Source organism: Danio rerio, chromosome 4, assembly GCF_052040795.2.
Source record: "Danio rerio strain M-AB ecotype USA chromosome 4, GRCz13ab, whole genome shotgun sequence".
Taxonomy (NCBI): domain Eukaryota; kingdom Metazoa; phylum Chordata; class Actinopteri; order Cypriniformes; family Danionidae; genus Danio; species Danio rerio.
Window position 1 is genome coordinate 29,777,834 of NC_141024.2, and position 27,849 is coordinate 29,805,682.

Sequence of the window (27,849 nt, forward strand, 5' to 3'; positions counted from 1 at the left end):
ACATTAGAGCAACTTATCTATTTAAGTTATTTAAATTAGACTATTTCCATTACACTTGTATTGTCAAGTCCTGTCAACTTTAACCTGAATTAAGACAACATCACTATTTAAGTGAAGTAAACTTAAAATTTTAAGGCAGCACAAATACTTTTTTTTTTTTGTACAGTGTATTACCGGTTTCCAACATTTTTCAGAATAACTTCTTTTGTGTTAAACAGAAAAAAAGTTGTTTTTGAGAAGTTATGGGCATGTAAATAATGACAGAATTTTCAGTTTTGGGTGAAATTTCTAACTACTGTGACGACCATTGTCTTGCAGGAAGAAATTTAAAACACAAAGTAGTGGTTGTGGTAATTATCATCTTTACTGCATTGTAAGCAGACTTCTGTCTTGCCAGAGACCACAAGAGAGCTTGTTTACATGGTTTAAAGATGCTTTAACACCAAAACCAAACCACAAGATGAAGGCTCTGGGAAAGGGTTAGAGTTCAACTCTACAGGGTGGATATCGACAGCCAAAGTTGAGAAGTATCTAGAAACGCATCGGATGAAAACAGAAGGTTCGAGATGCAAAGCTCGAGGACAAACAAGCAAAATCACTACAAATGAAGCCTTTGGATTTCTGACGCTAACAAACCAAAATAGATGCACCACTAGATGGCGCTAAATGTGGTAAAAATGCCTCATGAAATACATAAAGACTAACTTATTGAGTATCTTAGCACATTTTGCTGTTTCTTTTTCCACACATCAGACTATAGTCTGTCAGTGTCCTAAAAACGTAAAAACAACAAAATTTGTTGTAATAATTAATGAAGAATCCCCTAAACCTATTTTATGAGGTAAAATGTACCTTTTTCCCTTATGCTGTATTCAGTGATTATCAGTGGCTAATTTAAAACTAAAATAGTTAAATTAAAACAATAAAATTACATTTATTGTATGTTTAAGCCTAAATAGAATTAAAAATTCAGTATGAAGCATACATTTTCAGACAACTCTTGTGTAATTTATAATTTGTTATAACTATTAAAAGTAAATTACTATAATTTATTGATTTTTTGTATGTGTATATTGTATTTTTTTTCCTCTGTTGGGGTAAGACAAAACTGTATAAATATGTGATCCGTAAAACCAAACAGATGAGAAAAAATAAATATACAAGCATATAAGTTGTGCATGGTTAAAAATTAATTATATTAAGAATTTGCATGAAAAAGCACTGGGACATTTTCCCCCCGATTTTGAGTTAAGTGATTTATGTTAATGTCTATCAAACACATTAGACAATTCTGAAATCCGCAAAATGTTTTCTGACCACACAAGAATTTGGGTACTTACATTATGTCTATCGTTGAACTGTCTATCGTTGTACTTACATTATGTCTATCATTGAACTGGCATATGTGAGGAAACCATTTTAAATGAACCTGTGAGGAGATAATTAATGCAGCCTTGCAGTTTCATATGACAAAAACAAAATAACTAGAATAGAAATGTTGTCAGATTTAGACTGATTTAACTCTACAGCTGTCAAAATGCTTAAGGAATACCCCAGTCAATCAAGGAACAGACTTCTTTTTATTTTTTTATTTTTCCAAAGGCTATTTGCAGCCTGCTTTGTCCTCATTTTCTCATTCACCCTGATCAGGCGATGTATATGTGAGACTTCAAGAAGGGGCAAAGTTTATCAGCATCAGACTGACTGACAACTCTTAACAAAGCTGAAACTCAATCTGCCAAACCCCGTCAGTCCTGACAGCAGAGGAATGCTCTTTCAGACATATTGAAGTCGTCTTGGCATTTGGAATCCATCCATTTTACATATCCAGCCTATTTAATGAAATTTAAACACAAGAAAAAAAAAGTATAGGGAAGGAATCTGCTTTTGATTGGATTGTGAAATGCATTACGGATTGTCTGCTTTGTTCCTGGATTGCCACTGGCATCTACTTTCGAGAAGGTTCAGATGAGTTTTTAAAGGGATAGTTTGTTGAAAATGCCATTTTTCTCACTATTGCAAATCAAAAAAAGTTATTTTTTCAGTTGAACACAAAAGAAGATTTTAAAGAATGTTGAAAGACTGAAACCAGACATTTTTAATTTTTGTGGGCTTGCCCTAAAAATACAAACACAGTTCATCTGGTATGAAGTAGCAACTAAAATAAATAAAGATAACTGGAGAAGAATTGGACTTCTCTTTTATTACATTATACCTTGGGAAAATACCAGAAACTGTTTCAACTATTGACAAACAGTTAATTCAAATACTTTTGGTACAGTAAGCAGAAAAGCCATAACTCGAAAATAATTTCAGGTTGATCCTCCAACAGGGGCTCAATGGACAGGAATTGTAGGGGAAATACATTGTATGGAGAGACTTGATTCAAAAAAGTACAACAAGTATTGGCAAAAGTGCACAATGTCATTGTAAACAATATGTGGTAATGTGCTTCAAGTGCATTGTGCCTTGATTTTGTAACCCTTATGACAATTGCTTTACAAAAAAATTATTTTTGTAATTTATTCATTCATTCATTCATTTTCTTGTCGGCTTAGTCCCTTTATTAATCCTGGGTCGCCACAGCGGAATGAACCGCCAACTTATCCAGCAAGTTTTTACACAGTGGATGCCCTTCCAGCCGCAACCCATGTCTGGGAAACATCCACAAACACATTCACACACACACACTCATACACTACGGACTATTTAGCCTACCCAATTCACCTGTATCGCATGTCTTTGGACTGTGGGGGAAACCGGAGCACCCGGAGGAAACCCACACGAAGGCAGGGAGAACCTGCAAACTCCACACAAAAAAATCAACTGATCCAAGGTTCGAACCAGTGACCTTCTTGCTGTGAGGCGACAGCACTACCTACTGTGCCACTGCCTCGCCGTCTATTTGTAATTATAAAAGTAAAAAAGAAAGAAAGAAAACTTGTAACCATTGACTTCCATATTTATTTTTCCTTCTATGAATGTCAGTGGCTACAGGTTTTCAGCTTCCTTCAAGGTGTTTTCTTTTGTGCTCAAGAGAAAAAAGAAGCTTAAAAATTTAAAATAGCGAGTAAAATTGCATTCTTGGAAGAACTATTCATTTTAAAACTCATAGAGGTTTAGGTAAGTAAATGATGACAGAATTAAGATTTTTTGGGTAAACTGTCCCGGGAGCAGTGATGTGAAGGCTGATGGTCAAGTTTTTCCTTAAAAATTTGTATTGCTTTATGTACAACTCAAAGTGTAAAAAATATAAAAATCTGATTCACAGTTTCAACTGTCTAAGTCACCCACTTATCAAATTAAAATTACACTGCTAACAATTTCCTATAAAATCTAGCAGTTCGCCAGTAACTTACTGTAAATCAATTTACATTTACAACACCATTTACCTTGCTATGTACATATGTATTCACAGAATTGTATGTATATATTTACTGTAAAATATACAGTAAACTTTACAATGCAACGTTAAAATACAGTTGTAAACTGCATAACTGTCCATACAGTAAAAATATAATTCATATTAAAGTTACATAGCTCGTTAACAGTGTAAGACTAAAATTACTTTTCAAAAACAATCTCATTAACTGAAATAAAATGTAAAAAATTTAACTTAAAAACTTAACAACAGTCACTGAAAAACTAACTGTAAATAATCTAGCAAAAACAAATAATTGTTTTCAGATTTTATTTTTTTTATTTTCGATATAAAAATCTTATCTCTTGCAAAAAAATGTAAACTAGGCATGTTTAATCCTATTCTATGATACTTTATATGAAGAAATGTGTCTAAATTTTCCATATTTTTTTCTTTTCTTCATTGCATTTATTTGGTTTTGCATTGAGCATTTTTGTAAAACCAAGTATTAGATTTTTTTCACTAAGAGATCTACACAAATGTTAATGTAATCTACGCAAACACTAAACTTGAGCTTGACACTGGACAATGCTAGAATTGCTAAAACAGAAACAAAATATGTCAAATAAAATAGAAATAAAAACTAAACTAGCATAAATAAAACTAACTTAACTGACAAATTTAGGATTAGCACTGCATTAAAGTTAATTTTAAAACTCAAAACTATAATACCTTGCCCTAAAGCTGTGTTGACTCATGAACACTCAAACATTCTGTTTTGGTTCAGAGTGTGTATTAAATTGCCAGGGTCACATGATTTCAGGAAACTGGGCTTGGTTACATCATCACCTGGTGCTTCCCAAATGGGACATATTGTCCTATAGGGCATCAGAGGGCATTATCACAAACATAAGTGCTCAAAACTGGCCTTTTTCAAAAGGTCCTTCCGAATAACAGATTTTAAATCATACAACTAACAGACATTTCAGACACCAATGATCCTTTACACAGGGAAGTTGTTTGACAACGTGAGGCTTGGAGTTTGACAATAACTATAAATGTATTGTATTTTTCTATAGTCTACTACTGTATAATTTTCATTAACATTCATTTTCCTTCAGCGGCACACAGTACTAAGAAATACCCATTCACACTCATTCACACACACACACACACACACACACACACACACACACACACACACACACACACACACACACACACACACACACACACACACACACACACACACACACACACACACACACACTTATACTTTACTGCCAATTTAGTTTATCCATTTCACCTGTAGCAGGTCTTTGGACTTGTGGGGGAAACCGGAGCACACAGAAGAAACCCACGCCAAAAAGGTGAGAGCATGCAAACTCAGAAATGTCAACTATCTCAACCAGGATTCGAGCAGTGACATTCTTGATGTGAGATGATAGTGTTAACCACTGAGCCACCGTGACGCTCCTGAAAATATCTATATTTAAAATACTCTTTTAAAAGTAATTCTAAAATAAATTAAAATCATAAATACATACAAATATATTTAAAAAATGCATAATGTACTCATCGTTTCGAATGTGTTTTTTTGGTGTCAATCAGAGAAAAAATTGTTAAGATGACTCAGCAAAGTAGTTTTTTTTTACCACTGAAAACCCTTGAAGGGATTAGCGCATAGACTGTAGTTTGAGTTCTTCCAAATGGAACTTTTGGAAAAAAATTATAATAATTATTCAATGGTTCTCCATCACTCAAATTTAGCTTATTTATGTATTCCCTTGACATCCAAGATGTTAATTTATTTCTGTCTTTAGGAGAAAATAAAGAATTTGACTCAGTATATAGTGGACGTCTGTGGTCATCAGTTTCAATTTTCAATTTTCAAATTTGGCGTAGCTTAAAAAGCCCCAAATAATCAAAGCCGAGGAGTAATGATCTATACTTGAGAAACAATCCACCATGGTCTGTTAAAATTCTTGATTTTGATTGGCTGCAACATGTTCAATAGAAGTGTTTAATGCACAAGTTTCAGTCAGTTTTGATGATAATGCATGCTATAACGTGTTTAATCTTTAATTCTTAAACGTTTTTTATATTTTGATTTTTAAAAAACATATAAACATTAACATGCATCTATGAATGTATTATACCACAGGTATCAAACTCAGTTCCAAAAGGGCCGAAGCTTTGCACAGTTTAGTTCCAACCCTAATTAAACACACCTGATCAAACTAATTGAGTCCTTCAGGCTTGTTTGAAACCTACAGGTAAGTGTGTTGGAGCAGGGTTGGAACTAAACTGTGCAGGGCTTCGGCCCTCCAGGAATTGAGTTTGACACCCCTGTATTACAGTATATCATCTTTGCGTCAAATTACAAAAAACTAATTACCGCTTATGCGACGTGTTTCTAATGCTTGTCTATGGGGCTGAGAGTAAATTTGACATTATTTTCTCCATTGTCTGCCATCATCAGTCTCACACAATTTCATTCATTTTTCTGAAAGTCTTGATAACACCATCATAGAGTGTTTCTTTGATTATTTCAGCAAATAGGATTGTAAAAAAAAATTATTTAAGTTTACCCAGCTATGACGACTTCCGCTATTAAGAAACCCAGAAATTGTCTATAAATGCGCTTCCCCTAAGTGTTAGTAGTAATCATAGTAACTCAGTGAGAGTTGACAAAGTCTTCATTCCTCTTTATAATCTCGAAGACACAGATGTGTGGTTCATCAGGGAGCCAATGGAAATTAATCAACTTGCAAATTTGATCAAAAATATTTGCAGGGGTCGCTAACATAATACTATGAGCTATTAGATATGCCCATGTCATTTAGACACATATGTCAGATTTTGACTGATTCAAAACAGGCGCTTTTAGATCAAACATGTCATAATTGACAATAATTTGGCCAAATATTGCACTAATCAAAAAGACTTTTCTATAACTTGACAAATAACAGCGGATTAAGCCTAAAAATCAACGTCTTCTTATCTGCGTTCATCTGCCAACTAGTGTCCAGTTGTATCCCAGCAGCCACACAACATCATAAGACATTAATATTAAGATAGATTTAGGTGATGGCATCAGGTGTCCACAATTCAATGTCTAGCCTACAGGACAATGTTATTTTGACGTCCATTAATGATGTCAAATTACCTTGATATTTGGTCGATTTTACTGTAGGTTGGGTTGGAAAGTGACCAAAATCCAATGTCTGATAGACGTCATAGCGGTAATGTCCACACAATGTCAAGGTGTAACATGATTAGACGTTGATATTTGGTTGATTTTAAGTTGAACATTGGACATTGCCATCCAAACAAAACAAAATCCAATGTCCCTATGACGTCATGTTGATGTGCCTGCAGAGTGTGCCTGCAGAGTATATAAACCCCCTAAAAATAATTGTTATATTGCAGCCAATTGCTAAAATAGGTAAAGTTCATTTTATTCCTCATTAATGTACACACAGAACCTTATATTGACAACAAAAAAAAAACACTGAATTGTTGAGATTTTTGCAGATTTACTAAAAAAGAAAAACTGAAATATCAAATGGTCCTATTTAGCCATGAGTCTCTTCTGGAAAAATGCAACACGATTTTCACACCTGGATCATGACAAAGAGTGAAAAATGTAAGGGGGTCTGAATACTTTTTGTGCAAACTGTAAATTTAAAGATTAAAGTGTGCCTATAAGATAAGTGGATGCATTAGTTTTGGAAGTGTAACACAAGATTCATTTTTAGGCCCTACATAATTTATTATTGTTGTATTGTGCACTCAGAGCAAGACATACTGTATGCAAATCTGTTGATTATAACTTATGTAACTATCATTGCAAGACCTTCTATTCAATCATTACAGCTCTATGTTGCATTCATATCTTAGTCGAAATACTCACAGTTCTTTTGGAAAAAGAGCAAGACTTACATTTTTAGAGGTCTTGGTCCACCTGTGCGCCTGTTTACACTCATTCAGATGACATTTTTAATCAAACCAAACCTGCCAAATGTGAACAAACCATGATTTACTAACTGCTAAGCACTAACCAATAGGTGTAGATAATTTTTTCAACAATCTCATGGCAAGTTCAACGCAATCTCATATCAATTCATAACTTATTGATTTAGTGGCTGACTCGTATGAATTCGTACGATCTAATTCGTACAATTTAGTATGATTTGACGGTTGGGTTTAGGGACAGGGTTGGGTGCCACGCCTCCTTTTTAAAATCGTAAATTTTCATCCGAAAGAACTTGCACAAATTCGCACGAATTAGCCACTAAACTGACAAAACGTAAAATACCTACGTTTTCTCGTGAGATCAGGCTGGCAATTTGTAACTTTTTGATTTAATTCGTATGATCTCATTCGTACAATTTAGTACGATTTGCTCATCTCTCAACAAGAGTAGGGGTAGGGTTGGGTGCCACGTCTCCTTTTTAAAATTGTACATTTTCATACGACTAAACATACAAATTTGTAGGAATTAGCCACTAAACTGACAAAACATTACTTTCCTCATGAGATCAGGCTACATTTTTTAGGTTTAAATGTGTCGTTTTCTTTTGAATGAACGACTTATTTATTGAAAAAGTAAATCATTATGTGTGGTAAATCTATTGTCAGTGTGTACTGTTGAGATGTTTTCCTGACCCCTCATATGGAGTGTGAGTTCAGAGAGCATGACCGCAGTAGTTAATATTTGATGTGCTCTTTGAAGCGAGGCAGTATGTTAAGAGCACTCCGGATAATCAGGCTCAGCTGAAGATGAATTCTTCCTCTGCGCCACCTGTGACAGTAAAAGCCTTGCGAAGGAATTCAGGGTAAAGGGCTGAAAACAGGCCACGGTGAAGTAAGCTTTAAACAAGGCACCCAAACTAACTTAAGTATTAATGTAATAAGTATTATATTAATTAAGTATTAAGATATGTGGATGCTTTAGTTAGTTCCACAAGGTTTAGGTTTTGGCCCTACATCATGTATATTGTTTCCATGTGTATATTTGTACTGTCAAAAGGTTTAAACATGGTTTTGTTTGTTGATGATGCTAAATTACAGGATAGTGTTCAGGAAACAATTTGGATCATCGTCTGAATACTATGGTAAATGAACTGATGGTTATGATAATAGGCGTTCACAGAATTTAAGGAAAGCAAAGTAAAATACAAGGAAAAGGAAAATAAAAGTAACACTTTAATGGATTCAAATTAATTAATTTCATTTTCTTCCTCTTATTCGGGGCTGGGTCCCGGGGCCAGCAGTCTTTAAAAAGATGCCATGTCGTTCCCAGGCCAGTCGAGAGACATAGTTTCTCCAGCATGTCCTGGGTCTTCCCAGAGGCCTCCTCCCAGTGGGACATGCCTGAAACACTTCCCTAGGTAGGCGTCGAGGAGGCTTCTAAAACAGACGGCCAAGCCACCTTAGCTTACTTATAAGTGTTCATAAATTAATGATGGAAACCACATATTAATTATATAAAAATACAAATGTTCAAAGTAATTGCAAAACAAAACATACACTACATGGAAAAAAACTGGCTTATTGTGTAGAGGTGTGTGGTCACACATATAAAAGCATTATAAAATCAGTATACATACTACAAAAAAGCAGTAAGACTTGTTAAAACTGCTGATTATATACCTACAAACTAATTGTTTATCGATTTGTATGCTTTAATATTGTTTTGTTTGATTTTGTTTAGTTGTTTTGTCTACAGTGCAGATCATTTACAAGTTACTTCAAAATAGTATTGTAGTATAATAGAAAGTTGGTATAATAGGAATATACATAATCTGTTAAGAAGATTAAGGGCAAGAACTAATGTGAAACAAGAGATGTAAAACTTTCAAAGGAGTACATTTGTGGAACACATTTGCTGATGAATTAAAATGTTGTAATTCACTTGAAAATTAAACGAAATGAACACACATAAGGTGATTACTATATGAATCAATATTAAAAACTGTGTAGTCACAATATTGTAGTAATCATTTATGTTTTGAATTATTTCAATAGATTTGGGATATGTTTAATGTAATGTTTAATCTATCTATCTATCTATCTATCTATCTATCTATCTATCTATCTATCTATCTATCTATCTATCTATCTATCTATCTATCTATCTATCTATCTATCTATCTATCTATCTATCTATCTATCTATCTATCTATCTATCCATCCATCCATCCATCCATCCATCCATCCATCCATCCATCCTTCCATCCATCCATCCATCCATCCATCCAACCATCCATCTATACAGTTTAAGTCAGAATTATTAGCCCCCTGAATGATTAGCCCCCCCGTTTATTTTTTTCCCCAATTTCTGTTTAACGAAGAGAAGATTTTTTTCAACACATTTCTAATCATAATAGTTTTAATAACTCATTTCTAATAACTGATTTATTTTTTTCTTTGCCATGATGACCGTAAATAATATTTGATTAGATAATATTAATAATTCTGACTTGTTTGAAAAGAAATAAAAATCAGAAAATATACAATAAAGATACAAATTGAGAGAGCATTTATTTTTACAGCTTCAATTTCCGTCCAGTGTCTCAACACAAAATAAATACAGCTAACAAAAATCCAGTGTCTTTTTGATATGAGAATTGATTTAAAAACACCTGCAAATTCTCTTTCACCGCGGCTTCTTTGGAATATGAATTATGAACCGACATCTGATTGCAAAACAGAACATTCATTGCAATTTCCTTGAGTCTAAGAGCCATGTCTTTACTGTATTAATTTCAGTGTTGAACAAACAATCTAACTGTGTTTTTAATGCACTTTTAAGTCTAGTGTTTTGGGACAAACAGCACCAGAAAAAATACAAATTAATCCGCAAATCAAGTACAAAACATCTGTGATCTAACCACATAAAAATCCTGCATTAAATGTTATTAAAAATGTTTTTCAATATACAAATATGCCACATAATATTACAAATTCACAACAACAAGTTATATACAATTAATTACAAGAGGAAGATATTAGTTAAGAGACAGATCTCCTCTATGAGGACGGGCCGAGCAGGGCACTTGGTGAAAATTTCAGCATTCTGTGATTTACGTTTCATAATCGTAAAAAAAGTCTCTACACAGTTCCAGCCTTGTGTGAATTGTGTGCACATTTTCTTTAAGAAGCACTAGTGGTGAAGTTCTTATTACGTAAGTAAGTAGTCTTATTACGCGTCTCTCGAAATCCACTTTAAAGGCACTCAGTTAGAGTGTGTCGCTCGGCATTCTGGGAGTGGTTGTAGTCCTACGTTTATCATTTTGGCACAGCTTCCATAAAGTCTTGCGTATTTCAATACATTCCCTTTATTTTCTATTATCAGTTCGTTAAACAGCCAGACGTCTGCAGTAATACTGTTCTCCAATGGAGCCTGGACCCCAGGGACATGCTGGAGAGCAAGGTGCACCTACGGAGGGCTCTTTGGGTAATTCGACTTGGCTTCCCACATTCCTCCCGCAGTTCAGACTGGTATTCCTCCTTCACGAGGGCAGAGGTTCCTTGGGTTTCCTGCTGGGTCAGATTGATGTTTCATTACTGCCGCTGTGGTGAGCAGAAAGAGAGAGAAAAGGGAAGGAGGATACATGCGGGTTAGGAGGGTGTTTGGGCTGAAATGCAGGCAAAGTACAGCAGCCGCATGCCACGTGAACGACAGGTGCAAAACAAAACGTTCTTTGCTTCCGTATGCATGCGCCAACAGACACAAAGAGCTAAACAGAATCAGAAGGGTTGGGTTTCAAAAACATGCAAAAAGAAATAAAACAAACTCTGAAAATCAAGTCATGTTTTTGACTGTTTGGCGCCATCTTGTGAATGAATAGCACACAGGTTAGTGTATGCTCCATTCAGCCTTTTTATTTATGTTAACATTGCAAAGAGCTGAACAGAATCAGAAGTTTTAGGTTTCAAAAACATGCAAAAAGTGCAATACGTGATTCTGATTTGCAAAAAAAGTTTGTAACTTTTTGATTTAGTGGCTAATTTGTATTCATTTATAAAATCTCATTTGTAGATTTGAAATTCGTACACTTTTTGCTCATCCCCCAATGAGTAGGTTTAGGGGTGGTGTTTGAGCACACACTTCCTTTTAAAAATGATATCAATTCATACAAATTAGCCACTTTTCTGATAATACATAAAATAGTTACGTTTTCTTATGAGATCAGGCTTATTATTTCCAGATAACAACCGCTAAAACTAACAATACAAGCTCACTTCAAATCACTGTAAAGTAAATAAATGTTCTTATGCTTGTCTGTGATGACGCTGTTTATTTTACAGTTTAGCGACACCTTTTGACTTAATAAAATACACAGGTTAGTGTATGATCCTTTCTGCCATTTTTATTTATGTTCGCTTTTCAAAGAGCTGCACAGAAGCAGACGCTTTAGCAAAAATAAATGTAAGTTTGTTACGTGACTTGTTCTGATTCTGATTGGTCAGTCACGGCATTCCAATCTCAAGACAGTTTGTAACTTTTTGATTTAGTGGCTAATTGGTATTCATTCATATGATCACATGTGCACATTTTAAATTTGTACACTATTTGCTTATCCCCTAATAAGAGGTAGGTTTAGGGCTGGTGTTTGAGCACACATTTTGTATCAACTCAAATAAGCCACTTTTCTGATAATACATAAAATAGTTACGTTTCCTTATGAGATCGGGCTGGTTATTGCCTGATAAAAACCGCTAAAACTAACAATACAAGCTCACTTCAAATCATCTTAATCATGAATTAATATTTTCAAATTTATGTTTATATGCTTGTCTGTCATGACACTATTTATTTTTCTGTTTGGCGCCATCTTGTGACTAAATAAACACACATGTTAGTGTATGCTCCATTCAGCAATTCTCATTTCTATTCACTTTGCATTTAATTACCAATGCATAAACTATTATGACTGATTTTAAATTTACCAATATAATAAGCAGGCATAAAGTACATACAGGTGGTTGTTTTCACAGAATAAACCTCTTTAGGTTAAAATTTGGGGTAATCATGTATCTCTATGCATTTTATTACCGAATTATGCATTTGATTTTGAATTCATTACTAAAAATTAACCCAAAAAAAAAAAAAAAAAGGGTAGGTTTGGGTGAAGAAAGGTAGAACACATAAACAAAAGTCTTACTCAGAGTCTGACTGGTTTCCTCCATTAACAGTGGCTGATTTCAGATTCATGGCCATGCCGTTCAGATGTTCTCGTGGAGGAACCGGTGGCCGAGGGGGCTTGATCAGGACATTGTGTCCATTGCCCCCATCATTAGAGGTTATAGAGGGTGCTCTGGAAGAAATGGTTGGGGGATTGTAGTCTGATAATTTTTCCCGAAGTTTGTTTTTCATATTTTTGTCTGTCAATGGAGGAGGATATGTGATCTTATTCTTCAGAATACCTGCGAGAAGAAAGTACATGGGAATATTATGTCACATTTGAAATGTATGACAGAGGCAATATAAAAACAGAAATTGACAAATAGAATACATAATTATAAGTATATCAGTAATACTAATAATAAACTGTTTTAAATAAAACAAAACGACTAATACAAATACAAGACACTCATCAAAATCAGACTGAAAATATGACAAAAAAGGTCATTCTAATTAAAATATAATATACAATATTTATTTAAAATCTGATTTTGTTTCTTTTCTGACAACTTTTTAAAACTATTCTCTTTCAGGTAGTTGATAAGGGTGATTTTTTAAATTAAACTAAAATAAATTCAACCAAAATAACAACAGTAATAATAATAATAATAATAATAATAATAATGATAATAATAATATTAATACTGTTATTGGATAAATAACACTAATAATAATGATAATAATAAAACATTAATAATAATCATATTAACAATGAATAATAATAATAATAATAATAATCAATAAATAAATACTACTACTACTAGTAGTACTACTACTACTACTAATATTAATGAAGAAATAATAATAATAATAATAATAATAATAATAATAATAATAATAATAAACAGCAAAAGAATAACGAATAAAATGATCAAACCTTTACAAATAATTGAAATATGAAAATAAAAATTCAATGAAATTAAAAATACAATCTTTTTGTGGTTTCTTTATTTATAAATGATTGAGGAAATGTATTTTTTTCTTATCATGATGGTTATTAATAACCGTAATAAAACTAAAGTTAACTGAAGTGTCCACTAATCACTCTTACCCTTCCTCTGTTCAGGCTGGTGGTTGCTGTTGGCTTGTATGGATGGTGTTGGCTGTTCTTTGTCCTGAGTGCTCTCTCCTATGTGATTGAGTTTATTTTCTTGATGGAGCTCCACGTTCACTTTGGTCTCCACTCTCAGCCTCTCTGCTCCTCCAGGATCTTCACTATCACTGGCTGTCATGGCTTCAGTCGGCCAGTACGGCTTCACGTGATTGGACACCGTGTCCACTAAAAGACAGAAGAAGAGCTTCATGTTATTTGACATTTCAGTAACAAAAATTAAAATTTTAAAGGGACAGTTCTTCCAAAAAATTCTGCCTCATGTGGTTTCAGACCTTTGAGTTTCTTTTGTGTGTTGAACATAAAAGAAGATATTTAGAAAAATGTTGTGTGATAATTTCAGTTTATTTCTTTAGTAGGTAAAAAATGCTATGGAAGTCAATGGGTATACACTGACAAAAAGAGCAAATCTCATGCAGCCAATATTTTAGAAATGATCAGTAATAGATGAAAGCCTTATATATTTAAACAATCAGACAATGATAAAGATGAAGAGGTTACAGCTTCCAGACTGAACCAGGATCTTTCAGAATGGTTAGTGGATACATTTATGTAGTTTTTGAAGAGTAAAGTTTATTATTGTATTGGAACATAAACCCTATGAAGACTTTAAGGACAATGCACAAACTTAATACACATCTTTGGGAATTTATTACGCACATAGACATCACCCTTTTATGTAAAGGACAATGTATACTGTACAACTGCATGTTAACTATGTTTGTTACATGGCTGTCTGGAATACTTGATTCTGATTGGACAGTCGCGACATTCCAAGGTATGTTATTCCAAGATAACAAATGATAGTTTGACCATCAATGAGTATGTTCACATCAGTATATTTACATCCACATTCAGAATTATCTGCTTGAATGTCATGCAATGTTTTTAGACTGTTTTGTGTCATCCTGTGAATGAATAATACTTAGGTTAGTATATGCTCCATTCAGCCAGTTTCAGCTTTGTATTTTTGACTGTTTAGTCCAATCTTGTGTCTAAATAATTCACAGGTTAGTGTGAACGTCATTCTGCTGTTTTAGCTTCTGTCAACTTAAACTGTCAACTTTTTAATTAAAGAATTTCTAAGCTATTACGGCTCAGGATAAATCGACATAGCTCACGTCTTAAAATTAAAAATGATATTTTTCTGGGTATGAGATTAGAAGCACTAAGTTTTGATTTTGACCTCAGAAACAGTTCACTGTCAGAAACAGTGTTTATCTCTGACCATTGTAGATAAGGCAGCAGTATCATTGATGGTAAAATGTAATAGATTTCTTTCTACATCACATTTTTTCCATGTGGTTGCAGAGTAACCTTATTAAAACACAAACTTTCAAGAAGTTACATGTGTCATGTACTTCCTATAGTAATTATAATTATGCTTAATTACATGCAACTAAACCTAAACCGCATCCTAACCCTAACCACATGCAATTAATATTTTTCAGTAGTGAAATGAATAGTTGCACTGTAACAAGGACACTTTCAAATAATGTGTGACAAAGAAACGTGATTGGGCTGCTTTTTTCACATTTTCTAATGGATTCAATGAGCTATAGACACAGCAAGTGTATTTAAGCCACCGATAAAAGGTTGAATGTTCTGGCGAAAGCTTGACGTGACTAGTTTTTGAGGTTCTTTTTACAGTATTGACAATGTAATTTAATTAAAATTTAGTGCATTTAATAGACCTAAGCAGTAATTAATTTGTTCGAGTGGCAGAGAAGGTAAAAGTCAGTTTAAGCGCAAGCACAGAAAATCCATCAAAAATACTGTGGTAAAATACATTATTCTATTTTAATATTTCTTTTTGTCCAATGTGAAACCCAAGTTATATCATATCCCAATCAGGCAGTAATTTTTAAACAAAGCAGATTTAAACAAGATGACTTTATAATAGCTTAACAGTTTACCGAAAGTATTTGACATGTCTTATTCAGAATTAAAAGTCCCTTTATATTATTTTAACACTATCCGCTTGTTAAGTGATGACGTGTTTGTGACGTATGTAATACTGTTTCCGGGTCCAAGCCGCCATTCACTTGAGTGGAGAAATCATTCGTTTATGATCACTTTTTATTCCTATCACACATTAAAGTTAATTTTACATGAATGTCATAGTGTACACAACAATCTCTGGGCTTGCTGCATAACAAATACCAAAATTTTAACAATTTATAAAACAATGAATCACTTTCTGGCCATCGGATATTAGGCATGGACATATATATTGCGATCGTGACTTTCGAAAGTATTAAATCGCTTTGTAAATGTTTATTATTACCATTTCATGAATCTCCCCATTTGGTTGAATAGAGCACTTGGACCCGGAAGCCGCTCCGCGTGACGTCACACTTCACAAGCGGATAATGTTCACGATCATCCCATTTAATGTAATTGCAAGGAAAATACCTTCTTTTGTGCCCTTTGGAGTGCTGTGTAGCGGTTGTCTCTCATTATTCCACTTTGGCTGCATGTCGATGTCTTCATCCTCGCTGTCAGATGAGTGTGAGGAAGCGTATGAGCTGCTGTGTTCATCCACTGAGAGCTCGCTGTCTGAATCTGAGTCTGAAAACACAAACCTTCATGTTAATATTACATTACATTGCATTTATCAACATGCTTAGAAGCTAACAAATATAGATGTCAAACTACAAATGTCTGCATCTGGATAAAAGGAGATAAAGTGATATTAAAATACAAAACCCAAATATTTACATATGTATTCATATTTACTTGTATTAGATATAAATATTTAATTTATCTACTTGTACTAAATATTAAAGTATCCCAGAATTCTCTTTACCCAGACTCTAAACATATATCAGTGTTGTCTTAGTAGCACTTTTCTTACCGTCTGCTTTAGTGCCGTTACGGAAGAGTGAGCCATCAATGTCTGTGAGTCCGGCTTTAGCGTTTCCAGAAACACTGGGCTTCTGACCCAATTCATCCCTGTGTAGGAGTCAAAGGAGGAGGATGAGAGAGAGAGATATAGCACACATGCGAAATGCATGACCTCTAGTTGCCACTAGATTCCAGTGGGAAAAAACTAAATGAATGAGAAATGACCCATCTCATCCTAACTCGCTCAAATTCTTCTCATTTAGCTTCATAAAGTACAGTTACGTGTAACCTATTAATTGTGATTATTCCAATAACACATGCAAATTTTGAAATTGTTTTTATTTTAATTTACTAGTTTTAATAGTTTTATTGTTATTACATTTTTATATGTATTTAACTTCAATTCATGGCTGTTTTAGTTTAGTTTTAGTAACTTTATTTATTTTAGTACTTTAGTAAAACTACAGAGAAATAATTTACTAATACTTACATTTAATTTAACTACAGCCTTATTTATATGACCATTTTGTATATGTTTTAGAATTGTTTTGGTTAATTTTCATTTAGTTCATTTTATGTATTTTGCATGCCAGGTCAGTAGTTTTTAAAAGTATAAATATTCTTCACTGGCGGTATTGTATATTTGGGTAATTGAATTTGATATATTTTTAATATAGATTATAATATTAAGCTGTGAAAAGCTAAGTTTCGCCCATCGCTACTATGAGTCGTAATTATTTATTAATAATATCACAAGTGTGCTAATAACAGTGTGCTAATTAGCTATGTTAATAACAAAACTTGCAGGGTCTTGCAGGGTCTGTTCCCATATGAAATATTAAACATCATTATATGAATCCTGTCAGGCCTTATTTATCAAACGAACAGAATACTCTCATTTGAACACATAACTTGGGATAGACATGAGTGGAAGCTACGATTAAATTTCATGTTTGATCTCAGCTACAATGTGCGCAATATTTGTCAGTTAGCATGAAGGTCATCTTTACATGCTAAAAAGCTAATAACTAAAATGAAGTTTAATGAGCGAAAATTGAGAATTAGGTGCGCGTTGTAATATTTCATTACAAAGGCTATATATCAGGCTATACTATTGGTTTACTTACAAATTGAATTGTTCGAAATGTGGTTAACGGTTGTTTTAGTGTGAGATCACTTTCATTAACATTAAAAAACAAACATTAAATAAATAATTAACATTATGGGAAGGGAGAGGTCAATTAGCCGTGCTTATGTGGTGCGCATTAACTGTCAAGATTTTTCAATATTTATTAATACTATAGAATTGTCTGCATATGAATGTTTTATAAACTGCATGTGATCTTTGTCTTAAGTTGATTTTTGCACTCGCGACTGCTTGGATCAATATATAAAGCCAAATGACAAGTGCTTTGAAAACCGCTAATAAAACAGAGCATGTACAGATATCACATGGTTGCATTCTGTTAACACAATAAAAAAATTAGTTACATTTTATTTTAAGGTGACGTTACTGCAGTGTACCTATTCAATAACTACTTAGTATTATAGTCATATTAATTAATTACATGCACTTACTCTATGGTTGGGGTTAGAATAGGGGTTGTGTTTAGGGTTCATTTACATGTATTTATACATAATTCATTGCAATTACCATATTAATAATAACTAAGTCACCTTAAATTAAAGTGTTACCGAAAATCTCATGCATGCATATACATTTGTATATATTGTTGCAAAGCAGAAGCCATGCACTTTTGCTCATGCACCTAAAAAGAGAAAAGTCATTTCAATAAGATAAAAAGAGTGAGTGAAAACAGTCAAGTAGAAAAGTGAAATGTTTCACAAAGAGTAGCAGCGTGCCCAGCATTAGCATGTTACCTGTGAGTGTAAGTAAAGTAGCTGCTGTGACTCTTGGCTGACCTGACTGTGCTCTCTAAAGACACCGTAGACTCTCCAATGGCCGAGCGGAACAGCGCTCCATCCTCCATATACGTGTTATTACAGTTCAGCGTTCGCTACACACAGAGAAAGAGCACAGTACTGTGAATCAAGTTTACAAATGCCAGATTACTTCAAAGAAAATGTTTCCCTTTGATCGCCAATGATGTGAAATTGCTTTTTTATTGCATGCAAATGACTTAATTAACAGGGCTTAGCGATAAACTGACATACACTGAGTGCATCAGTTTCCGCTCTGTCTTTTTTTTCAGTACTAATATCCAAACATTTGAAATAATGTCAAAATTATAAGGCCATTTTTTTATATTTCCCACCTGCTGTTTAATTGGGATTTTTGTTAATGTATTTTTAAACATGATAGTTTTAATAACTAATTTCTAATAACTAAAATTTCTTTTGTCTTCGCTATGATGACAGTACATAATATTTCAATTGTTATTTTGTGAGATACTAGTTTTCAGCTTAAAGTGCTTAAAGTGATTAATTAATCAAATAAAAGAAAAAAAAAAGTTCCTAAGGGGGCTAATAATATTGACCCAACAAATGATTTGAAACAAAAAAAATCTCAAAACTACAAAATAGAAGAACTGGCCCAGCCGGGACTCCAACCAGTGACATTTTTGCTTTGAGACGACCGTGATAACTACAATACTAAATACTAAAGTATTCCAGAATTCTCTTTACCCAGACTTTAAGCATATATCATTGTTTTCTTAGAAGTGTTTTTCTTACAGTCAACAAATTATTAAAACAAAATAATCTCAAAACTGCTAAATAAAAAAATTTAACTATTCCCCCTGTGGACAAAAAATATTAGAGGAAATACTGTGAAATTTGCCTGGCTCTGAAATGTTTGAAAAAGAATTTAAATGCATATTAATTTAATAATATATAGATGAAAAATAATAATTTAACTGTACGTTAACTTTAGAAGCAAATAAATTATTTATATATTGAGTTATATATTGAGTAAATAAATTACTTTCTATATTGAGTTGTGCTTATTTATTTAGGTTTATAAGATAGATTTTGAATCCTTATCATCATTTATTATGTTTAAAACAACACATATCTACCAGTGGGATTCAAATAATTTAAAAACCAAAAATCAAATGAAATTTTAGCCCACTAACAGATTTATCTTTAACATTATGTGATATATATTTGTGATATATAATAATAATCAATAATATAATTATTTCGATTTTTTCTTTCTCAGAATATCGCAAGTAAATGTAACTTGAATTTAAGAATGCTATATATTTGCACTAGAAAACAAGAAAGTTATGTTTTTGCAATGAAAACCCATACATATATCGATATCTAATAATTTACATGTGTTCCAACAACTTACCGTCAGTAGGGTTGTGCGTGTGGTGCTGGATTCATCCGGTAATTGTTTCTTTCCAGTGAAAACTTTCTTTAGATTTTTCCTCACCTCTTTATTGAACACAATATGGAAGAAGAAAATGAATACGCCCTGAAAAACAAAAATGAGCAATAGAATTCCATCAGTATTTATTTTTATTTTATACACTACTGCACTATGGGAAACACCCATACAATCTTTCATTCACACACATACACTACGGCCAATTTAGCTTAATCAATTCACCTCCTCAAACTCCACACAGAACTGACCCAGCTGGGGCTCAAACCAGTGATTTTTTTTTACTGTGAGGCGACAGTGCTACTCACTGAGCCATTCATGCTAATATGTTATATTCAAATGTGATTACATATTGATCTTGCATTATGTGCTTTTGTTTAATGTTTATAACTTTTCATATTGATTGCATTCTATTTTTATTTTATATTTTATTTTTAAGGTTTTGTCTTCAGTGATTCCAGAAATGTAACTTATTTTAGTTAGTTGCCAAGGTTACATGCAAAAATATTTATTTTACAAGACTAGATGTCTAAAGCAGTATCAACATTCAGTATGTTGACCATGAAGTGTATTTAGAAAAGATTCTATTTTAATCAGAACAGGAAGGAACATGTTTTAGTTTTTCATCAAACTGACAAATCTGCAGATTGTGTTGGTGCATCCCAGTTGCTCTAATATGTGTATTTGTATTGATTTTTGACAATTTGCCCGCTTAGACATCATGGCTTGTATATTATTATACTAATATTTTATTAGTGTGTACAGCCACATTAGCATTACTGCACCAATGGTATATGTTAACAGCATCTTTAGCTTTAGTCACCAATAACAAGCCAGAAAACCTGTCGATGTATTAAATGTATCCTATAATCTGCATTGTAGTTGACTGCCATATTCCAGAATGCAGACACATAAAGTCTGTTTAGTGATTTGATATATGTTCAAGCTTATCATGAGCAGTGATGTATTTCTTAATAGAAATGGTATTTAGAAACAGTGCGATGTTTACCTGCAGACAGCTGAAGATGGCAAACAGGTAGTGGAAAGTCATGACGTCACTGTTAACAGCCATTAAACCCAACAGCCAGGTGGCGCTGATAAGCAAGAGGAGCAGGAAGGCCATCCTCAGAGCTGGACTGAAGACAACACACACGAAAAAAACGCAGTAAGAACCAGGGATCTCATTTATTAACATGGGGTACCCATAAAACAAGGGCCAAATGTGCGTATGACACTTCCATGCAAAAGTTTTGACCTTGAATCTTGACAGGAGAATGTGTGTAGAATCAAGTAACACTCTTAGTAAACATTGACTTAATTTAACCACGTAAATCCTCATATGAGCCATAATCATTAATACATATATAAAATAAAATTTCTGCTGTATGTTCACTTTTAGGAATATTTCGAGGCAAATTTTATTAATAAGACCCCAGAACATCAAATGTCCTCAGTAAATGCTTCAAATAAAAACAATGTCTTACGTGACTCCCGACTTCTCATAGGAGCGTTGTCTACGGCCACATGATGCCTTTGCCGCCATCACAAAGATAACAATGTTGACCTGTTCAAAAGATGGTTTACAGTTGCATTAACGTGGGTAGAGAGAACAACGGGAAACAGTTAGACGTTAAAAGGATAGTTCACCCAAAATTAAAAATGTTTACTCTCCACACAAGTGGTTTCAAACTTTTATGAGTTTCTTGCTTCTGTTGAAATGTTACAACTGACTTTCAAGTAGAGAAAACAAATACTATGGAAGTCAAAGGTTAAAATCATATATTTTGCATTCAAGAGAAAATAGGAAACTCAAACAGTGACAAACAAATAATGAGTAAATGATGGCAACAGTATCACTTTAAGTTTGGTCACTTTAAATCAGGAGTGTCCAATCTCGGTCCTGCAGGGCCAGTGTCCTCCATAGTTTAGCTCCAGATTCCTTCAACACACTTGCTTGGAAGTTTTAGTATACCTAAAAACAGCTTAAATAGCTGGTTCAGGTGTGTTTAATTGGGGTTGGAACTAAAATATGCAGGACACTGCCCCTCCAGGGCCGAATTTGTGCACCCCTGCTTTAAATGGTTCAGTAAATAACTGCTGGATGGACTCACCAGTACCACCACAGCGATGGGTCCAGCAAAACTCCAGATGAGGGTGTCGTGGACGGACAGCCAGCAGAAGTCAGGGTTGCCATATCCTTGCGGATCCAAACCCACAGCCAGACCTGATGTGATGCAAATATTAATATGACTTGTTATTCAAAAAGCAGGATTGTGATTGTTATCTTTAAAAAGCAGGATTTTCTGTTAAAAGTTAGGATAAAGTAACTATCATCCTAGTCCTTGATTGCCAGGGCCCTGTTATTTCATTAACTGGGTATTCTGAGTAAATTCTAGGGCATTTTTAAATGTTTCTATGCATTTAATATTCTTTTTAACATTGTATTAACTTTTTACATGTAAAACACTTTCTTGAGTGTTTAATTGTGCTTCTAAAAGACTATTAGCCCTCATTGATTTTTTTTTCACATTTTTTTTTTCACAAGTGAGGTTTAACATATAGCATGGATATTTTCACAGTGTTTACTATAATAGTTGATTTTTTGGAAAGTATTCACTATCTTGGGTTGGCAGGAATAAAAACAGATTAATTAAGGTTGTAATTACCCTTAAGATTTTTTTTTTCCCCAATTAGCTACAGAACTTGCCTAATTAACTTAAGTTCCACAGCCTAGTTTAGCCTTTAAATTTCAAGCTAAACTTCAAGCTGACTACTGGACAAAATAAAAAGAAAATAAGTAAAAAAAAATATATATATATATATATATATATATATATATATATCAGTTGCTGTCAACATTGCAATAAATTAGATTATAAAACTATTATGTTCACAAATATGGTGAAAACATCTTTATTACCATCTCACGCATATGATCACACCGGTGTGATTGGAAAGTTCCAATGGTGTGCGCAGGCGTGCAGTGCTTGTCATAAATCACAATTTATGATGAGAAGTTAACGAAAAGTATCCTCAGCTGTATCCCATCTATACTTTACCACGCTGCAGGAGAGGGTGAAGTCTAGATGGGATATAGCTGAGAATACTCACGTCAATATAATATAATAATGTTTGTGACACTGTACAACAAGGTTTTTACATTACACAATGGGTTGGGAGTTGAGGTAGGGTTAGATGCTAATAAAATATAATTAATGTGTAATTTAATAAATAATACAAATAATTCTTGTTAACTTCTGAAAAAATATATGTTCTATCACATATTTGGGAATCGGACTATCAGAGATTTCACAATATAAATTTGTTAATATTTTACAAAAAAGGAGAAAAAGAAACAAAATATGATATGTACATAGATCACTGTGACTGGTGCGTCACATGATAAACTAGATGCACCGCCATGGGAACTTTAGGACACAATGGACTCTAAGTAACGGTCACAAAAAACTCATGCAGGAGGGTTAGCTAGAGTATTTAAAACTCACACGTGCAAGGGTTAAAACAGCTCTAAAGCAGCGGTTCTCAAACTTTTTTCATCAAGTGCCACCTCAGAAAAAAAACTGTCTCTCCAAGTACCACCATAATGAGCAGTATTGAAATACAGTAGCGTGGTAAGCCCAGTAAAGCAGCTACAGCTCTGCACAGTTCTAAAACGCGGTAGATTAATTTCTATTATTAAGAATATTTTTTATTGTCTGCCATTTTAATCATTATAAATAGTCTAAACGTTAACATTGTACTGTGCTTATAAGTAAAAAAAATGAGCAAACTAAAAACGTCAACATTTAAATCAAAATGTGCTTTTAAAAGTTAAAAATGGTAGGTTAATGTTCTTAAAAAGTAAATGTACTTAAATGTAAAGTATTAACATACAGTAACCAATTCATCAACTTATGGAAATGTTGCCTGGACCTCGGAAATATAGGCTATATGTCATAAAATAAATAATATTATTTGTCATATTTATATATAAATAATTTTTGATAAATTTCTAAATACTTTATTTATAAATATAGCATAATAATAGCAAGTGCATATGACACATTTGATATCTACGCATACCACTAAAAGGAAGCCCGCATACCACTCATGTTTGAGAACCACTGCTCTAAAGTATGAGGGTCTTGCTATTGTGGGTGGTTGGTTTCTACCTTCTAATAAAAGTCCTCTAAAGTGTTTTTAAACCGATTATTGTTCAATGTGTTTATGTGATTTTCACAACTGCTTCAAATTTTTGTGCTAACCAGTGTTTAATTAACATCACAACCAGATTTATTAGTTATTACATTTGAAGTAGACAAAGAACCTCTGCAAAGTGCATGTCAAATCTTATCACACGGGTACTTTTATTTTAAAACTAGTTTTGCTCTGTGGAGCACAATATTAGACCCAAAGCAAACTTCTTCTATACAGAAGCAAAATTTGAGGTATCATATCTGCAGTATGAACATAACAGGATGAGTTACCGCAGTGAAATTTGTTCAAATCCCGAACCCATAGCATGAGCCCTGAATTACAGAACGCCCTAAAGAAAGCAGGCAGCCATTCATTGAGCCGGGAGGAGTCAGGACAGTCCTATTATCCGCAGATAAGGGGCTTTTTGCCATGCTTTGAGCATTTGCCAGTGAGGAAAGTGACACCCATTATAGACAGCAAGAGCCATCAGAGAGAAAAAAACAGAAAAAGAAAGGAGCAAGAGAGAGAGAGCTAGTAATATGAAGACGGTGGCGTCCTGTCTCGTTCCCACAGGGATCACACACGCACACACACTATCCAAAACAAGGGGCGAGTCCAAGCATGACAGCATAAATATGGTTATGTGGTGGTTTACAAACATTTTGTATATAATCTATTAAGGAAATTCATGAGCTGAAGGTGTGTATCTTGTATATGCTGGGCATGAGCATACAAATACCAACATGTAAAGGTGTTGGGTGTTGGGTGGATATGAAATAGTAATTAGTGAACAGACTGGAGAGGGTGTGTTTGTGTGTGTCTGACCTGTAATAATAGCAGGTATCCCCCAGCCGATGGCGTAGTAGAAGCGCATGTGTCCGTGGTTGATGTTTCGGACTTCGGTGAGCATGCGGTAAATGTGCAAACCCTCCACAAACGTCCAGGCAAATGTGCACATGTAGAAGTAGTGCAGGAGGATGGCTATTACTGTACACACAAACTAGAGAGAGAGAAAAGATGAATAAGGAGACTTAGCAGTCAACAAAAAAATCTTCCTAAAATAAAACAAAATTAAAAAAGTTAAAAAAAAAAATACATGAATATAATACAAATAATAATTAAAATAAAAGGGTATTTGGTCTGTAAATAAAATAAAATAAACCTTGTCTTTTCCATTATGTATCTTTGTTGCACTAAAACATTTTTTATATATATAAAACAGAAGAATACACAACAAATACTACTTAAATGTTTATGCATTTAAATGTATACACTTTAAATCAATAACAGAAATCTTCATGAAATAAAATTAAATATAAAAAAATATATAAAAAATACATGCAAAAATAAATAAAAATGCTAAGTTAATTAAAATTAAATTAAAGGGTATTTGGTCTGTAAATAACATAAAAAGCATGTTCTGTTACATTTTATTTCTTTATTTTCTGTTGCATTTTTATTCTTTATTTTTTCTTACAAAATAGGTACCAGGCAGTATGCCAAGTATAATAAAGTATAATAGCTATAAATAAATAAGTTAACCCTTCAAATAATAAATCTTTATGAATATTCAATAATATATATATATATAATATAATATATATTAAGAGTAATGTGTGGGTTTCTTTTTTTGTAAATATCCTAGTTTTGCACTTAAATATCCATACTTGTAGGGAAAAAAACTATGGTCACTAATTATGTCCAACATAGATCAGACAATTTATTTGTAATAATAACACTTTTATGAAGTAAGATTAAATAGTGATACTAAAATGTTCTAATCAAGATGCCATTTGTTGTTATCTACTGTTGGCCCAGAGAAACAGCATCTACACTGTGCTTAACATCTACCTTGTTTTACACCTAATATAAACAGTAGGGTTTTATACCAGAACGTTTACTTGACAGGCTGTGAAATCATCCACTTAGTACAGAAGAGTAGATATCCTAACCTTCTCTACAGAGCTAAACCTAAACAGTGCGTCCAACATGTAGCCAGACGTCACATTTATTAAAATAATGTGAGAGTGTGTTGGTATAACTCTGAGCCAACCCCAGAACTAACAGAGACCAGTTACAGCATGGAAAAATAAAGTTTTGCTGGAATATAGTCTGGATTTTATAGGTACCATATACTGCTCTGATTTAATAATTTAAAGTGTTCTCTGATGACAATGTAGTAGGTATGTGGCTTAGGTAAGTTTAAAAAAAAATCTTTGTTTTATTTGCTCAAATATTACCCCATAAAAACGCAGAATGAGAAGGTCCATATTGACCTTATTTGGAAAGGTTGTAAATATTGAGCTCTGCTCTGTTGTGCTTGCTACAGTACTTTTTCACAAACATACACAAACACAACAATGGAGTAGAACGTTACATTCTAAAATAAACCTCCAGGCAGAATAACTTTGAATAAAATATATAGGCTAAATTATAATGCTAATTAAACTTAACAAAAGAGATGCTGCTTAATGACATTAAAGCTGCCGAGGCTAGCTTTAAATCAGCTGCATTTCCCATTTTCAAAATAAGAGTGCCACATATTTATTGTAGGTTTAATATAAATATTAATAAACTTTAAAAATACAACAATCCCATGCGCTCCCTATGTTTTGGCTAGTGATCTTTGTGGCTCAACATGACTGCTCACCATGTCCGGATGACGTAGAACATAACTTAACATGCAACAGTTTGTTTTGTGTTCGGATTGGCCTGTTTTCCACTGGTAGAACTTACATGAGAACAAGGAAACATTGGTGTTTGAGGCTGATGGAATGGCCATTTGCGTATAGTGACCTCTTATTATTTGACTATGTCTAGGTATACACAGATTTTCTTTATAGGGCACCTTTAAAACTTCATAATTTCATTAACAGCATTTTTGTGTGGCTTTGCAAACACGTTTTAATGGATTAAACTCCTGCTGTTTCAAAAGCTTAAAAAAAGAATCTGCAGGATTTGTCAAAAAATAATACTGTAAGACGTTATGCAGTGAATGCCACCCAACAAACAGAAAACAGAGACAGGAAGATGGTGTCAAACCACATAGAAATGGATTTAAAGCATTGAAGCTCGGGGATTGAATGTCAAATAACCCAAAATAAAAGCCACCTCACAGTAATCGTAGCCATTTGCCAAAGTAACCTCAACTCACAACTATATCCAGCTGTTAATTACAGACTTAACAAAGCAATTAGTGGAATCTGAGAATGGGAATCTCAATTCTGGATATCGCAGAGACTCTCCACAAAACCACATTTAAGATCAAAACTCTCACTTGTGATTTATCATTATGAAAGATTCAAACCATCTTGTAATTTCATGTGTGGTCTTCGGAGTTTCTTCTCACTTTCATTTTTACATGCTTTTGCAGAATTTCCATTATTTTACAGAGAGCTTTCGTGTTTTTTGATTGTCTGGTTCACATCCAAATTTAGTTGAACTATGGTGCATTGGCATGATCATAGTGAGGACTTTTTATTCTGACGATAAGCAATAACAGTAAAGGAGAAAATGCAAAAGAGAAAAAAAAGGATACCGCACTTGCTTGTTAAATGATAATGACTATGTATGTGGCTTAGGTAAGTAATATTGTTTTGTATCTTTGTTGCATATGCTCATTTATTACACTATTAAAAAAAATCAGAATCAGAAGGTCCTTATTGACCTTATTTGGAAAGGTTGTAAATATTAGGCTTTAACTTGCACGCATTAATTGATCACCATAAGAATAGCAATGAGAGCTTGCAAAATAAACATTGTAAATGTTGATTTCAAGCAGACTT

The 27,849-nt window shown here is 33.5% G+C and overlaps 1 protein-coding gene across 8 annotated transcripts in view; it reads right to left on the reverse strand.

Moving 5' to 3' along the window:
- Positions 1 to 9,891: 9,891 nt before the first annotated feature.
- The window catches only part of celsr1a (cadherin EGF LAG seven-pass G-type receptor 1a), a 141,605-nt gene continuing 123,647 nt past the window's right edge, over positions 9,892 to 27,849 (reverse strand). For 2 of the 8 annotated variants that reach the window (XM_087248314.2, XM_087248310.2), the window contains 11 exons: positions 24,890 to 25,064; positions 21,979 to 22,091; positions 21,352 to 21,431; positions 20,877 to 21,003; positions 19,832 to 19,957; positions 18,439 to 18,533; positions 16,526 to 16,623; positions 16,084 to 16,239; positions 13,609 to 13,836; positions 12,538 to 12,799; positions 9,892 to 10,909 (listed from right to left, as the gene is read on the reverse strand). In XM_087248314.2, coding sequence (XP_087104440.2) covers positions 10,882 to 10,909; positions 12,538 to 12,799; positions 13,609 to 13,836; positions 16,084 to 16,239; positions 16,526 to 16,623; positions 18,439 to 18,533; positions 19,832 to 19,957; positions 20,877 to 21,003; positions 21,352 to 21,431; positions 21,979 to 22,091; positions 24,890 to 25,064 — 1,488 coding nt within the window. In that variant the 3' untranslated portion in view covers positions 9,892 to 10,881. Of the gene's footprint in view, positions 10,943 to 12,537; positions 12,800 to 13,608; positions 13,837 to 16,083; positions 16,240 to 16,525; positions 16,624 to 18,396; positions 18,534 to 19,831; positions 19,958 to 20,876; positions 21,004 to 21,351; positions 21,432 to 21,978; positions 22,092 to 24,889; positions 25,065 to 27,849 lie in introns of all 8 variants that reach the window. The other 6 variants (XM_087248315.2, XM_087248311.2, XM_087248312.2 and 3 more) reach the window with 3 other exon arrangements.